This window comes from Halichoerus grypus, chromosome 3 (genome assembly GCF_964656455.1).
Source record: "Halichoerus grypus chromosome 3, mHalGry1.hap1.1, whole genome shotgun sequence".
In the NCBI taxonomy this organism is placed as follows: Eukaryota; Metazoa; Chordata; class Mammalia; order Carnivora; family Phocidae; genus Halichoerus; species Halichoerus grypus.
The window spans coordinates 32406586-32423190 of NC_135714.1; the positions used below are offsets into that span (position 1 = coordinate 32406586).

Below are 16605 nucleotides of genomic sequence, written 5' to 3' on the forward strand. Positions count from 1 at the left end.
ATGAGCGCGCGACGCTACCAGGCAAAAGCAGCCAATCGCGGAGCAGCTCAAGTCCCGCCGGGTCAGTGGTGGCTCAGGTTGCTTGTCATAAGCCGAGCGACGGTTTGTTGATCTGTCTTTCCCGGGAATTAGCGATCCCTCGACCCTGCTAGAAAAAAAAGAGAGGGATGTCTCTGCGCTGCGGGGGCGCCGCCTGCGCCGTGGGGCCCCGGGTGAGCGGCGGGGCGAGCAGGGTGCGGGCCGGGGTGGAGGGGCTCCCATCTTTTCAGAGCGCCCAATAATAAGGCCAGCACTTACTGAGCGTTGACTTTTAGCTAGGCGCTGATCTAAAATTTTTCATGTAGTATCTCATTTAATTCTCCCGACACACGATCGTGTAGAGTCTCTGGTATTGGTTTGTAGGTCTCTCTGGCAGGCGATGAGGGCTTTTTTTTTCCTGCTGTCAGAGTGATCTGAACCCTGTATTAATTGGAGCATTATAGGAGCACTGCGTTGAGCACGCCAAATTCCTACTTGTGATGGGCTCTTACTTTGTACTAGACACCAGTCTGGGCTATGAGAACAAAAACCTGTGTTCTGCTTTTAGCGGCAGAGTGATCAAATGCAGTAGCAATCCCCCAGCACCCCAACAGGCACTCTTTTTTAATTGTTGAAGGTTCTCTTGCGTTGCATGTACTGACTCATGAATTTTAGTGTTTTGGCTATCTCGTACACGTTTGTGTTCAGATCTAGAAGCCAGAGGTTTCTTACGGTCAACAAATGTATATTGAGTGACTACCGTGTTCAAACATAGAATGCAATCTAGAAAATTAAAACATTAGGTTTGGTTTCCCTCCTTTCAGTTCTCTGAAACCAACTGAGCATTACCTCTACGTTTTAACACCTGTGTCTATCCAAAGCCCAAATAAGAGAGACTTACTGCAAATTTCCTTTTAAACGTCCTTGACTCGACTCAGGAGTGGAAAATTGAAAGCTGTGGCATCTCCAGTTATTATTGCAGTTTAAACTTTATGAAAGACAGACTTTTAGTAGTTAAGTGGGTTACATGAAAGTGTGACATATGTGAGCCAGGTCCAAAGGTTTCCAAATCTATTGTACCTCTAGCAGTAAACATTTAGCTCCCATTCTCTTTTAGGTTTCGTTTGTTCTTAAAAGAGACTTTAATCCTAGATTCTGAGCTCCTAGACAGAGCTTGAAAATTGTTCAGTATAATTTCTCTATCAGTTCTCTGGTTTTACCCTCTTTTTAGGTATCTAAATAGGTTAAAACTAAGTTATTTCAAACCCCACTAAATACATGTCTTAACGAACTCTGTCTTTAGGTATTTGGAAGATATTTATGCAGTCCAGTCAGAGCAGTAAGTTCCTTGCCAGATAAAAAAAAAGAATTCTTACAAAATGGACCAGACCTTCAAGATTTTGTATCTGGTGATCTTGCAGACAAGAGCAAGTGGGATGAATATAAAGGAAACTTAAAACGCCAGAAAGGAGAAAGGTAATTGAAATTTTGAGATAAATTCCTTCATTGTGCTTTATTTTCAGATATAACCAAGCCCTAGATTATAATTTTAATCAGACTTGGTATATTTAGTTAAAAATCATTAGAAGTGATAACAGCCATTTACAACAACGTGGATGAAACTAGAGGGTATTATGCTAGCAAAATACGTCAATCAGAGAGAGAATTATTATATGATCTCACTGATATGTGGAATTTGAGAAACAAGGCAGAGGATCATAGGGGAAGAGAGGAAAAAATGAAACAAGGTGAACCAGAGAGGGAGACAAACCATAAGAGACTCAAATCTTAGGAAACAAACTGAGGGTTGCTGGAGGGGAGGGGGTGGGAGGGATGGGGTGGTTGGGTGATGGACATTGGGGATGGTATGTGCTATGGTGAGTGCTGTGAATTGTGTAAGACTGATGAATCACAGACCTGTACCCCTGAAACAAATAATGCATTATATGTTAATAAAAAAGAAAGAGAAAGAAAGAAAGAGAGGTAACAGACATAGAATAGGTAAATAGCTGAAATTGTTGGAATCCTCTTCTCTGTGCTCTTTGACAGTTTTTCTTCAGTCTTCCTAGGACTTAGCCATCCTATACTACCATCTCCCTTTGTGCATTCAACATAAAATTTCTTCATAGAGCAAACATTATCACCTTGCTACTAGCCGATTTGATCTTGATAAATTTTTCATTGTTACTGGGTATTGTTGCTTCTCCTATTCAATGTATATATGACTTATGGATACCTTGCCTTAATTCAAAAGAATGGTGAGGGAATTTCGCAGAGAGGACAAATTGTTTTGGGAGATACACTACCCAACAACTTCTAGTTCACAAGTGGACGTAAGTCAAGGGGAACCCGAGGATACATAGTCTTCACTCCAAATTTTAGATTTTTTTTCCATTTAATAACCATCATAAATCTGGAATGTAGAGCAGAAAGAACACTTGTGGGATCTCTCCTTTCTCTGAACAAATAGAGAACTTTTGTCATTATTATTCACTGGGGAATGAGATGTTCAAAAACTTCCTCATTCTTTCATGAAGATGGCATTACTTTCTGACTTTGCAAAAGGTAGACATGAGCATAGTGCTCTGTTAGACACAATTACGAGGGTTTTCTGAAGTGGTTTGAACAAGCCTAAATTTGAGTCTCTGTTCTTACTCTTATGACAGAAATTGTAAGAGTTAACCCAGGATTATGGAAAAAAAACCTCTGCACTAAGAATTGTTACAGAGCAAAGTAACTTCAAAGCTGTGTGATTATTTGGGAACATATTTGTTAATGGATAGTTATGTTTGACTTTCCTCAGGTTAAGACTACCTCCTTGGCTAAAGACAGAGATTCCCATGGGGAAAAATTACAATAAACTGAAAAATACATTGCGGAATTTGAATCTCCATACAGTAAGTTTTAAAGTGTTAAATGTCCCTCTTAATTAAAAGTCGTAGTGTTTCTGCATATGTGTAACTTAAAATTTAATAAAACACATATCAAAAACAGCAAGGAAAGTGAATAAAGATGTTTAGGGATGCATTATTATCAGTAATGGAAATACATTTTTTAAGAGATTTTGTTTCTTCATCTGAGACACAGATACAGAGAGAGAGCATGAGCAGGGGGAGACGCAGAGGGAGAAGCAGGCCCCCCGCTGAGCCAGGAGCCCGATGTGGGGCTCGATCCCAGGACCTTGGGATCATGACCTGAGCCAAAGGCAGATGCTTAACCATCTGAGCCACCCAGGTGCCCCTGGAAATACATTTAAAAATCATTTTCCAGGGGCATCTGGCTGGCTTGGTCGGTAGAGCATGCAACTCTTGATCTTGAGATTGTGAATTCAAACCCCATGTTGGGTGTAGAGATTAGTTAAAATTTAAATTTAAATTAAAAAAAAAAAATTTTTTTAGGGACGACTGGGTCACTCAGTCGGTTGAGTGTCTGCCTTCAGCTCAGGTCATGATTCCAGGGTCCTGGGATTGAATCTGGCATCGGGCTCTTTGCTCAGCAGGGAGCCTGCTTCTCCCTCTGCCTGCTGCTCCCCCTGCTTGTGCGCGCGCTCGCTCTCCCCTCTCTCTCTCTGACAAATAAATAAGTAAAATCTTAAAAAAAAAATTTTTTTTAAATCATTTTCCTTGCAAAAGAAACAAAAGGTAATTATATTTCTTAATTTCACACTTAATAGTACAAAAAAAGATTTTTTCCCCTGCAACTTAGGAGATGAGAGGTTTTTTCTATGTTTTATATTACAAATTAAATACATGCTTATTGGAAAGAATATAATGTTAAATGTGAAGCATCATATATGCAATCGCAAATGTTAACTACACCACTTTTATTTTTTAGCATATTTCCATCCAGGCCTTCTTTGCATGTATAAAATATATCCATTCCTATTGTTTTTAATTTAAAAATGGGATCCTGATATATATACAGTTTGACAGTTTAACAGCATTTTTGAATAGTGACTTTCTTCATAAATACATTGTAAAGAATGGACAGTTTAAGATGCCTGATGACTAATTTGCTCAGCTGGTTAATATTTTCAACTTGATTGTATTCCATTCCTTCTTACTCACAGGTGTGTGAGGAAGCTCGATGCCCCAACATTGGAGAATGTTGGGGAGGTGGGGAGTACGCGACCGCCACAGCCACAATCATGGTAAGAACAACCTCAGCCTGTGAAGTTTTAGTCTAGAAACTGAAAGGGATATTTTATGTCTTTCTCCTAAAAATGTGCACTCTGAATCTCTGGCCAGATTTTTTGTTACATATGAATTTATGAGAAAATGAGGGAAAAAAACCTGACAAAATAGTCTAGGCTGATACGCTCTCATCCTTCTCTGAATAAATCTATTATTGATTTTTCCATGTATGTGACAGTTAATCATGTGCTACATTAAGATACCTCTGCTGTTAATTTTTGGAAATGTTATTCATGATTGCTTAACTTTTTCCCCTAAACAATAATAAGCATTTATTTTTCTCTCTATGGCCTGGGGTATAGCTGCTCTTGACAGGGCTGAAAATGGACTGCAGGAAGTAGGTTGAGGTCTCAGGGTTCAGGTCTGCTCCACAGAGCTTTATTCTCCTTAGACCAGCAGGTCTCCAAGCCACATTCTTATCATGAAGAATGGAAAGCACCAGAGAGCAAGCCAACCATCCATGCACATTTGAGGCCTCTGCTTGGTCATGCCTGCTGTCATTCTGTTGGCCAAAGTAAATCACATGGCCAAGCCGAACAGCAGTGGAGGTAGAAGTATAAGCTCCCCCCTCCTCAGTAGGAGGGCCCTGCAAGTTAAATGAAAAAGAGTGAGATGTATAATCTTAATATGGTGGAGTCAGAATTGGCATTAACTGTGCACACTACCATATTTATCCAGAGGGGCTTGGAGATTCAGGTATCGGGGTTAAATCTAATTGTGTGCAACTGAAAGTTCATACTTATCTGGGAATGTCTGTGTTGTACCAGTAGGAGGCTGTTTACCTGAGGAACCAAGGATTCTTATGAAATAGAGCTGGCTGTGGAGCTTATCCAAGTTATAGAACCTCAGTTCTTGAAGGAAGGAGTGATTTTCAACACTCCATGATGGAAATCTCTGGTTTCATCCCTTGCCTGGCCCTTCCCCACTGACTCATGACTGGTTTCTGGGAAGAGTTCATTGTTTCAGTAAATCCCTATGGGATGTTGGGACCATAGCGATGAGTTCACCCCCCTCCCCGGGGGAGTGGGCGTTAAACATAAAGAGGAACTTTTTCCTCCAGATCTCAACCCATCACTTTGCAGGTTTGAAACTCCAGTGGCCCCAGAACATCTGCAATGGCTATGCTTGGCAGGGGCCAGAACATGGTAGTTACCTGTAGCAGCAGAAGCAGTGTCCTGAAGGAAGGACTCAGAGGAAGCAGATTTTACCTGTTTTCTGTTTCATCTGTTTAACAAGGAGCTGTGCCTTCTGTTTAACTCCCACAGAGACCTACATGTTGATATGTTAATTGAATATTTTATTTCCTTTAGAATCATTTAAAAAAATAAAATAAAATCATTTTTATTAATATTAAATAGGTACAAAAAAACTTTATAAACTGTATGTAGGTTTTAAAGAGTAACAGTATAGTAGACAGCCTGATACCTCCAGTTTGAGAGTAGAACATTATTATTATCTTTGAACCCCCCTGTACATCCTTTCCTGATCCCATCACCTTTTTTTTCCTTTAACATTTTTTTTAGTAGGCTTCACACCCAGCATGGAACCCAGCATGGGGCTTGAACTCTTGACCCTGAGATCAATACCTGAGCTGAACCGACTGAGCCACCCAGGCGCCCCTCCTTTAACACCATTTTTAATCCTGAGCTTACCATTTCCTTTTCTTTTCTTTTTTTTTTTTACAATTTTATTTATTTTTTGACAGAGAGAGAGTCAGCGAGAGAGGGAACACAAGCAGGGGGAGTGTGAGAGGGAGAAGCAGGCTTCCTGCCAAGCAGGGAGCCCAATGACGGGGCTCGATCCCAGGACCCTGAGATCATGACCTGAGCTGAAGGCAGACGCTTAACAACTGAGCCACCCAGGCACCCCATCCATTTCCTTTTCTTTCCAGTTTTATTACACATATTTGTATTTCTTAACTGTATTTTGTTTACCTTTGAATGTTTCAAATTTCCTATAAGCAAAATCAAACTATATTCATTTTTTGTAACTTGCTTTATTCTCTCAGCATATGTTCTTTCAGGTCATCCATCTATGTGATTTAAATTATAACATCTCTGTTCTAGTTGATGGGTGACACATGTACAAGAGGTTGCAGATTTTGTTCTGTTAAAACTGCAAGAAATCCGCCTCCACTGGATGCCAGTGAGCCCTACAATACTGCAAAGGCAATTGCAGAATGGGGTCTGGATTATGTTGTCTTGACGTCTGTGGATCGAGATGGTTAGTGCGTCATCATTGCCTCTTCCAGAAATTGGTCCTTAATAAGTTGTGACATCATCTTGAGCAGTGGACTCTTTTGTTTCTAGATTTGCCTGATGGAGGAGCTGAGCATTTTGCAAAGACTGTGTCCTACTTAAAGGAAAGGTACTTGTTTTTACATTTGCTTGTGTAATTTGAGGACTTTTTTTAGCCCATATAAATTCAGTTTCTTTAAGGTGTTTACCTTAAAGCAGAGGTTATTGGGGCGCCTGGGTGGCTCAGTCGTTAAGTGTCTGCCTTCAGCTCAGGTCATGATCCCAGGGTCCTGGGATCGAGCCCCGCATCGGGCTCCCTGCTCAGCGGGAAGCCTGCTTCTCCCTCTCCCACTCCCCCTGCTTGTGTTCCCTCTCTCACGGTGTCTCTCTCTGTCAAATAAATAAATAAAATCTTAAAAAAAAAAAAAAAGCAGAGGTTATTAACCTTTTAGGGGATTATAAACCCTTCTGATAACCTCCTGGAAATTATGTGGTCTTTTCTCCAGAAAAAGTATATTCAAACATACAGATACATATTTGCATAAAATTTTAGGGATTCAGCAGCACAGACTTACGGACCTTTAGGCCGTAGAACCTGTCCTTCATATTTGAGTGTCAGTTTAAACTTTGAGTAATTCTTAAAAAGATGTATAACACTGCAGTCTTCCCGGCACTAATTTTGAATAAATCATCATCTAGAAGTATATAGAATGAGATAAGTTCTCACATTGTTAAAGTATGCAATGCTTGATATAGATTTTATCCATATTCATATGCCCTGGGAAATTTACCCATGATCCACATTTTATTAATATTTAATCCCATCTATTTAAAAAGTATTAAAAAAGGAGTTATGCTTGCTTCCTACAGCTTAGTGCTAGTTGAGCACCTAGCACTTAGTAGATGTTTTTTTAATGATTCCCCTAGTGTTTTCTAAATTTTTTAATAGTTTACTTTAAAAAGTTTTGTTTGCAACCCACTAAATTGATTTCACAAACTACTGATGAGTCTCAGCTTTACAATTAAAAAAACAGTGAGTTATAAGCTATGTTCTTTCAACATTTCTTTTATCTTATGAGAGGGTATATATGTGGTCCTTTTTACATCTGTTCTCTCAGGAAACAGCTCCAGAAACTTTGCCATTGGGTTTGTGAAAAAATTTATCAGCTGTCCTAGTCATTTCTACTGCTGTCAGAGGGAACAGCACTATGACCTAGTTCACATTTTAATGCTTGAATGCATAGATATAGCCAGAATATAAATAAGAAGATTAATGTTTAACTTGTATTTCATTTAAGCAAAGCTCATGACTCAGCAACTCAGAAAACAGTTTTTAAAACCCACAGCACTTGTGAAATATTTGCCTGAGGAAAGGAGGATGACACTATTTGATGAATTTTTAAAGAAATCAGAATTAAGGCAGTCAAATACTATTTGCATTCACATAAGAATTGTCCCAATTTACTTTCCAAAGAATAAAAAGATATTTTATATTTCATGTTTTAATGTTTATATTTGAATTCTTTTAAGCAACTTTTTTTTTTTTTAAGATTTTATTTATTTGTCAGACAGATAGAGAGCACAAGCAGGGGGAGTGGCAGGCAGAGGGAGAGGGAGAAGCAGGCTCCCCGCTGAGCAGGGAGCCTGATGTGGGACTCGATCCCAGGACCCTGGGATCATGACCTAAGCCAAAGGCAGTCGCTTAACCGACTGAGCCACCCAGGTGTGCTCTTTTTTTTTTTTTTTTTTAAGATTTTATTTATTTATGTGAGAGAGAGAGAGAATGAGAGGGGGAGGGTCAGAGGGAGAAGCAGACTCCCTGCTGAGCAGGGAGTCCGATGCGGGGCTCAATCCCGGGACTCCAGGATCATGACCTGAGCTGAAGGCAGTCGCTTAACCAGCTGAGCCACCCAGGCGCCCGAGCAACTTTATTTTCTTAATACTGCTCAATAAAGTATAAGTCTGTTAATCTCAAAATTTATTCTGATCATTATTTGCAAGCAGATCTGTTGTAACTGCTATGTACATAATATTTGATGTTCAGGGTTTTTTGTTTTTTTTTTTCATGTAACAGTTTATATATAAACATTTGTATGTTCATGCTTTCTAAAGCATGATTCCCAGATTGGCAAGATTCTAAAGATAACTGTGTTGAAACTGATACCGAATGAGTACTGGTAATTTCTGTTTTGAGCAATAGTTATGTGAATTCTTTGCCTCAGTTTGATACTTATTTTTTTTCCCTCATAGGAATCCAAAAATTCTTGTGGAATGTCTCACCCCTGATTTCCGAGGAGATCTCAAAGCAATAGAAAAAGTTGCTCTGTCAGGATTGGATGTGTATGCACATAATGTAGAAACAGTTCCAGAATTACAGAGGTGATTTCATGTACAGAGTCACATTGGCAAGTTTGGAGGGCCAGAATCTGCTATCTTTTCTCACGTTTTGCAGGGGAGAACTTTCTATTTGACTTTTACAAAATGAGCTCTCTTTCTTTTCTTAACAAAAGCAACATACACGTATTATAGAAAAATCAGAAAATAAAGCCAACAAAAAGAGCATAAGCATCACCCGTAATATTTCCACCCAGTAATATCAATTACCATAACCTAAGTGTATGTATTTATATGCATGTGTGTATGTTTTGGTGCACATATACATCATGAGCATCTTGTTTTTTTTAAATAGTATCATACTGCAAGTGCCAATGAGTAATTTTTTGAAAGAACGGTTTTTAAAAATAAAAGAAAAAATTATACAAGAGCAACAACTCTGATTGTAATTCTAAAAAGAAAAGACTTTTAGAATATTTAATTTAATTTATTTATTTATTTGAGAGAGAGAGAGTGAGAGAGAGCACAAAATGCGGGAAGGTCAGAGGGAGAAGCAGACCTCCCCGCTGTGCAGGGAGCCCGATGCGGGACTCGATCCCAGGACTCCAGGATCATGACCTGAGCCGAAGGCAGTCGCTTAACCAACTGAGCCACCCAGGCGCCCCAAGAAAAGACTTTTAAAAATACATTAGGCACTGGGGACGCCTGGGTGGCTCGGTCGTTAAGCGTCTGCCTTCAGCTCAGGTCATGATCCCAGGGTCCTGGGATCGAACCCCGCATCGGGCTCCCTGCTCAGCGGGAGGCCTGCTTCTCCCTCTCCCACTCCCCCCACTTGGGTTTCCTCTCTCACTGTGTCTGTCTCTGTCAAATAAATAAAATCTTAAAAAAAAAATACATTTGGCACTAAAATATGCAATAAGTGATAAAAAAGGAACACTGTTATCTTTCAGATGTATCTTCAATCTCTTAAAAAGTAGGTACTATTCTTTCTAATAATGTTAACAGGAAAATTTACAGATTGTTATGCCACATTAATGATCATATTCATATTTCAGAAAGATGAAAATTTAACCTTCAGGCAAGATTAATATGTTTATTTAATTTTAGTAAAGTATATTTGGCAGTGATCTTAATAGCTGCTGCACATTATCTGTGTTATAGAACTTGAAAAAAGTATGGTAAACAATAACCAGCCTTTCCACTAAATCATAAACATTAGGGAGCATAACAAAGCCAATGGAGAAATACTTTCTAGAGTAGTTAGTTCGGTATTGTCGGTTTTTGTGGTTATTTTTAAACTCACAGATTGGTTTCCTTTCTTCCTGTGAGCTGGTCTCTGATTAAAAATAACAGCAAGTAAGTTACACAAAATAAAGATGCATTAGGATTCAAACGTATACTGGATTAACGTCAACTGATCAGCAACTCCTTCCTTTTGGCCTTCTCGCCATTTAAAACGTGGTGGTTTGGCTGCTGTTGAAGTCTGACACACAGCGTATTCCAGCACTGTCATTTCTCATGATACTACCACCAGTGGGTGCCAATTTCCCTGGTTTCACTTAAGAAACATTATCCTTTCCAGTGAAAATTCCAGAATCATGCGTTTTTACCGAAGAGATGTCAGTGTTGTATACTCACCAGCAGAGGGCAGCTTGGTCTTTAGAAAAGAACTGAACATAAAAGTTTCAGACCTCTGAAATGTGGGTACATGTTAAACAGTTTTTCCTTTGTTCGGTGTTGAGATTTTCTTCCACTCTTTTTCTCTTCTCTCTTGACTATCCCTTACAATCACTCATTCTCGGCTTCGAATTTTGGTTTCTCAATGAGTAATTCATAAAGCGAATTATTTCCATTCTAGTTTTCTCTGCCCCAGGCTTGAAAGGCCTTAAAAGTAGACAGAACTACGGGGCCCAGTGAAGCCTGATTTTCTTCACAAAAGCAACAGCTAGATATTTGTGCACAAATGCTAGTATTGAACCACATGATGTAATATAATGTCCAGAATGTCCTTTCCCGGTCTTTTAACTTGCTTGCATAACTATGTACTCAGTTGAGCTGTGGTTATTCTTGCTGACAACAGCCCTGCTGTTTTCAAGGAAAGTTCGTGATCCCCGGGCCAATTTCAACCAGTCTCTGCGCGTACTGAAACACGCCAAGGAGGTTCGGCCTGATGTGATTTCTAAAACATCTATAATGTTGGGCTTAGGCGAAAATGATGAGCAAGTATATGCAACAATGAAAGGTAAAGAAGTTGGAAAATGAAAACTCTTTTTCATTTAATTTGAGTAATAGCAGGAACTCCATTTTGAAGGCCGTGTTATGCTTCCTCCATAGTCTCAGCGAAAGTGCCAGTAAGAACAAAGTGCAGAATATGATTATAACAGCAGCATAAAAAGGAAGTAGTTTTCTTTTCTTTTTTTTAAGATTTTATTTATTTATTTGTCAGAGAGAGGGAAAGCACAGAGGGAGAGTGGGGAAGGGGAGAAGCAGACTCCCCACTGCACAGGGAGCCCAACATGGGGCTCAATCCCGGGACCCTGGGATCATGACCTGAGCTGAAGGCAGACACTTAACTGACTGAGCCACCCAGGCGCCCAGAAGTATGTTTTCTTAGAACACTATGGAATGATATGCAGAAAGGATATGAAATTTGTATCCCATTTTATCCGGTACCCTTTAATCAAGTGAAAATAAGATTTTATCCATGTTTCTTATTTAGTCATTGCATAGTTTTAAGAGCCAGCCAGGTACCAGGAGCTCTGACAGGCAGTGACAAGATGAATAAGATGAAGCCAGGCCTTTGAGGAAGAGCTTACTGGTAACATTGTCACATAATATGATGTGCTTTGGACTTTGCTGAATCTTAGTCTCATAAGCCCATCTGCTTTATGATTCTTGGGCTTTATAAATTGTAAAAAAAAAAAAACAAAACAAAAAACCTGTTATTTACATGAGGATCCTTTGCCTACTTGCAGTTATTTATTGGTTCTAAGAGTAACAAGTGCAAATAGTAATTAAAAGCTCCTCTTTACTAGAGTAAAATTACAGTTGTACTAGAAAGATTCTGATACATGAGAGGTCAAATCACATCCTCCAAGCATATCTTGCACAGTTAGTAAAACTGAGTACAGCATGTCTGGTCTATAGTATGAGTGATTTCAGGCCTTTTGTATACCATTCCCTTCCTCTTTTCTGCCCAACAGACTTCTGCTCGAAATACCCTTAACCCTTATTTTAGCATTTATTCCATAGTATTAGAGTTATTTGTCCTTTTTGTCAGCCGCTCATGACTGTCTTACTCACTCCCATGTTTCCAATCCTTTTCATATTCCCTGGCACTTTTAAATGGATAGATACAGTCTTACTCCCCAACATCAGGGTTTTGGGACAGCGTAAAATTCACACTGTTCTGAAGTAAAATTATGCTCAGGGAAATTATGCTTAAATCTACAATTTCAGCATCATAAAAACATCTGCCAATGGAGCGCCTGGCTTCCTCAGTCTGTGGAGCATATGACTCTTGATCTCAGGGTTCTGAGTTTGAGTCCCACCTTGGGTGTAGAGATTACTTAAAAATAAAAAAATCTTGGGGCGCCTGGCTGGTCCAGTCTATAGAGCATGCAACTCTTGATTTCAGGATCGTAAGTTCATGCCCCCTTTTGGGTGTAGTGATTACTTAAAAATAATTTTTTTTTTTTTAAGTTAAATCTTTTTTAAAAATCTGTTAATGTAATGTGTGCCTTTTTTCTACAGCACTTCGTGAAGCCGATGTAGACTGTTTGACTTTAGGGCAGTATATGCAACCAACAAAGCGCCACCTTAAGGTATTGCTATCTTGAATTACCGAACGTTCACTGGTAATTTGAATTAGATCTTTGTCGTCCGTAGGTACAATTAAGAAGCTGCTGACTTTCTAGTGTAATGTTCCCTGTATATTTCCAAGCCCCAGTTTCCTTTTTATTATCTGCATAAAGCCAACAGATATACTGGCCTGAAAATTGTACGACTTCAGTGAATGTACAGAAAAAGAATTAAATAGTTGGGAAATGGCATTCATTCACACTTGGTCATCTTGTGATTTGTTTTAGAGTGACATGAGAGCCAGAGGTGAAGTAAAAAAGAAAAGTCAGTCTTCTTATTTCTGTATTGGACATTCATTCGTTCAAGAAACTTTTGTCGAGTAGTGACTCTGTGCCAGACTCAGGGCTGAGCACGAAAGACGAGACAAGACATGGAAGTCTGGTCCTCACGAACCTTGTAGACGTGATTAATTCTTGATTCTACCTGTTAGTCAGTGAAGGAGTAATACAGATATGTAATCTCTACAGATAATCTCATCTTTTAGAATAGTTAATGTACTACAAAATTGATGTTTTCCCTCCTCTCTAATTCCCCGTGATCAAGTACTGATAGAGGGGCCCAGTAACCACTAGACAGGTCGTCTGTGAGGAAGGAGAGGAGAAAAGCCTCTGGGCAACTGGGTAGATTATGAAGTGAAAACCATCCTGAATGCATGAGCATAGATTTTCTACAGAATCACAATGATTTAGGGAAATTCTAAAATCTATCTGAATGAATTCTTTAAATGTAGGTTGATGAATACATTACTCCTGAAAAGTTCAAACACTGGGAAAAAGTAGGAAATGAACTTGGATTTCATTACACTGCTAGTGGCCCTCTGGTGCGTTCTTCATATAAAGCAGGTAAGTTAGACCGCAGGGCATGGTTTTATTTAGACCATAACTTTCCATGTTAAATTTATAATAGCTGTGGTTGCCTTTTATAGGAAAAAATAAGTTTTTTTCTGGAACTTCCTTAGGAACTTTGCTCCGTAGAGGACATGTTAAGGAAAAATTTCTCTTAAGCCTGTTTTTTCCTTTAAATAAGGAATTCGCTCCCCCTTTCTAGCTCAGCTACTGTGACGAAAGCAGGAGGAATCAGCTTATTCTTTGTGTGGATTTCAATAGTAGGTTATTCAGAAATGACAAATACCAGTTAAGTATATAATGTGGCTTTCTGAAAAATGTATATTCATTCGCCGTCATGCCTGCTGCATCTCTTAACTCCTAATTTCAGATCAGTTTAAATCCTGAGAAGTAGCTGTTTGACTACATTGCTGTTTCTCTTAATATCTCTGTGGTTTTCCTCCCAGAGGCAACAGGAAAAAAATTTGTAAGGTTATTTTCCTTATAGAAATTGTTACTGTTTTTACTAGCTACACTGCAGTTCTTCACCTTTGTAATTTCAGCTCTTATTTTGATCAATAGCTTGAGCTGATTTATGAAAAGAAAAGCCTTTTCCAAGGGATAAAAAGTCATGTGATAATGGCCATCAAAAAGTCTATGAGAACATATCTGAAGCCTGAATTTAATCCAAAAAATGTTTATAATGTTTTCCCTATCAGTTGGACATAACAATTGTAATTTCTTGAAGAATAAGCAGTTATTTTTTGGATCAATCTAAACTACATGATTACTATAAATGATCTTTTAGATGATTGTGTTATATATTGGGTTTAAATCATGGATATATTTAAATTAGGCATGCATTCTATTGGTAAAAGCTAATGTTCATGTATTAGTGATGTTCAGTGTGTTCCTATAAAGAAATTCAGGACATTTCAATGAACTAACAACAGCTTATCCTAGTTATAAAACCCAAGACTTTGATTCAACACTGACTCACAGGATGTGGGGACTTTGGAAGCCAATAAACTGATTCTTCAAGCAAGAAGAATTCTGCCGGCAAGCTGAAAACCTCTGTAAAGAATAGAACTAACATCGGCTTCCAGAGTGGTTAGAGTAAAGTAAAATCATTTGCAAGGAGTTTTTATTTTGTTTTTTAAGGAAAATTTTTAACATTTATAAGAAAGTAAATTATGAACTTTTTAGTGCTTTTGAAGTTACCAGTAAAAGATCTACTATGTAGCGCATTAGACTCAGATGATGGGCTAGGGCCTAGTAATGTTGGTTCTGCTCCTGCCAGATTTAGATAAGGTCTAGAGGAGCATGGATAACTCTCCATTACTTGGCTGGGTTGTGAACCTTGGGATTCTTGGTGATTGTGTACACATATGGTCGTTGCAGTTATACGTGTATATTAAGATGACATAGCAAAGTTCATCAGACTCATAAAACCAGGCCCGCGGTGCTGGGCTCTGCCAGGAAGCACTGAGCCGTGCTGTAACAGTGAGAGACGAAATGGAACCCTAATGACCTGAAAAGGGAATGTGCCCCCTCTAAGCAGCTCTCTTAATGCTCAGGCACAACTGAGGGGGTGGGGAGAAAGCCCATTATAAATGAAGAGCTCTTGCTTCCCTAGAGGGGAATAAGCTGAAGGGATTCCATCAGATGAGTCTGCTCAACTGCAATGAGGTCTGTTTTATAAACATCAGATCCAGGCTAATAATGGAGCAGAATTGCTCTCTGAAATGAATTGTGCCAACGGCAATACTTTGTCAGTGGCGAGGAATAGGTAGTGCACATAAAGTGGAATAAATGTTCAAAAGTATACAATACAATAGAAACAATATGTAGATACAATAGGGTCACCCTTTTAAAATGTTGAATTACTAGAAAGAATTACAGAGACTGTAGTGATAAAAAATTTTTTGTAAGCATTGGGGGTAGAGTTTACTTAAAAAAAAAGATAAAGCAGAAGAACCATGAGAGACGATGGACTCTGAAAAACAAACTGAGGGTTCTAGAGGGGAGGGGGGTGGGAGGATGGGTTAGCCTGGTGATGGGTATTGAGGAGGGCACGTTCTGCATGGAGCACTGGGTGTTATGCACAAACAATGAATCATGGAACACTACATCAAAAACTAATGATGTAATGTATGGGGATTAACATAACAATAAAAAAATTAAAAAGATAAAGCTAATGGGGCGCCTGGCCTGGCTGGCTCAGTCGGTAGAGCATGCAACTCTTTGATCTCAGGGTCACGAGTTCAAGCTCCACATTGGGTGTAGACCTTAACATTAAAAAAAATAAATTAATTAAAAAATAGAAGGGAAACACTGATGTGTGATTCTGAAATTTACGTTAAATTGGTAGTAATGTGTTTTCATTTTTCCTAAATAGGTGAATTTTTCCTGAAAAATCTAGTGGCTAAAAGAAAAAAGTCCTCTCAAATATAACAAGACCTTCAAGATCACATGAATTGTGAATCTCTGATTCCAACTGGTAGTAGAAGTGGTACCAGAATGCCTGACTTCAGTGGACATACCTCAGTCTCTTTGTTTTAAGAAACACGTCGATAGCTGTGCATATTTAATTAAGTAATTCACTTGCCTTTTAGCATATCTTCTTTGTTCTATTAAACAATTGCTTGCTGTGATATAATCATAAAAAATCTTTTAAGAGTTTTACTGTTAACAGTATAATTAAAAATACATGAAAAACTTCTAGAAAAGCTTCCAAGCCTATTACCTGTACATCATCGTCACATTTCACTTGTGAAAAATGACATACCGTGATGAAACAGCACAGCTCGAGGGTGATCTGCTTTCTTACAGTCGGCATATGTCCTTTACAGAATACTGCAGCATCGCTGGAATAATTTAGAAAGGCTTAAGAGTTTGCACGTTGATTCTTTACATTGGGATGACTGCTTCAGACCTGCAAAATAGTTTCACAATAGTTACTTGGTTAGGACCTTGGGGAAACCAAGATCATGATGGTATCCGAAGACAGGGAAATAGAACCTAAGAAAAAGGGTGTTAACCTTCATTTTACAGTAGTTTGCTACATCCACGTGTACTATCCCATTGATTCCTTCTATTTTTCACACCACTCCAGTGAGGGGGTTGTATGCGATGGTA

The 16605-nt window shown here is 38.9% G+C and overlaps 1 protein-coding gene across 3 annotated transcripts; it reads left to right on the top strand.

Moving 5' to 3' along the window:
• Positions 1-41: 41 nt before the first annotated feature.
• Positions 42-16196, top strand: LIAS (lipoic acid synthetase). 3 transcript variants are annotated; one of them, XM_078068521.1, is made up of 11 exons: positions 42-212; positions 1322-1494; positions 2822-2915; positions 4088-4168; positions 6278-6434; positions 6521-6578; positions 8699-8827; positions 10879-11024; positions 12536-12606; positions 13374-13485; positions 13691-15444. In XM_078068521.1, exons 1-11 carry the CDS (start codon positions 168-170, stop codon positions 13702-13704), a joined length of 1080 nt encoding a protein of 359 aa, XP_077924647.1. In that variant the 5' UTR covers positions 42-167; the 3' UTR covers positions 13705-15444. The 3 variants fall into 3 exon arrangements, with proteins under 3 accessions (XP_077924647.1, XP_035968034.1, XP_035968024.1); XM_036112131.2 differs by lacking the exon at positions 13691-15444 and adding an exon at positions 15866-16196 and having other exon boundaries at positions 44-212; XM_036112141.2 differs by lacking the exons at positions 2822-2915; positions 6278-6434; positions 6521-6578; positions 13691-15444 and adding an exon at positions 15866-16196.
• Positions 16197-16605: the final 409 nt, after the last annotated feature.

Coding starts and splice junctions, on each gene's coding strand:
- LIAS (XM_036112131.2), top strand. CDS start 168: ATGTCTCTGCGCTGCGGGGGCGCCGCCTGCGCCGTGGGGCCCCGG. Junction 4,169..6,277: donor CCGCCACAGCCACAATCATG/GTAAGAACAACC, acceptor TCTCTGTTCTAG/TTGATGGGTGACACATGTAC. Junction 8,828..10,878: donor ACAGTTCCAGAATTACAGAG/GTGATTTCATGT, acceptor GCTGTTTTCAAG/GAAAGTTCGTGATCCCCGGG.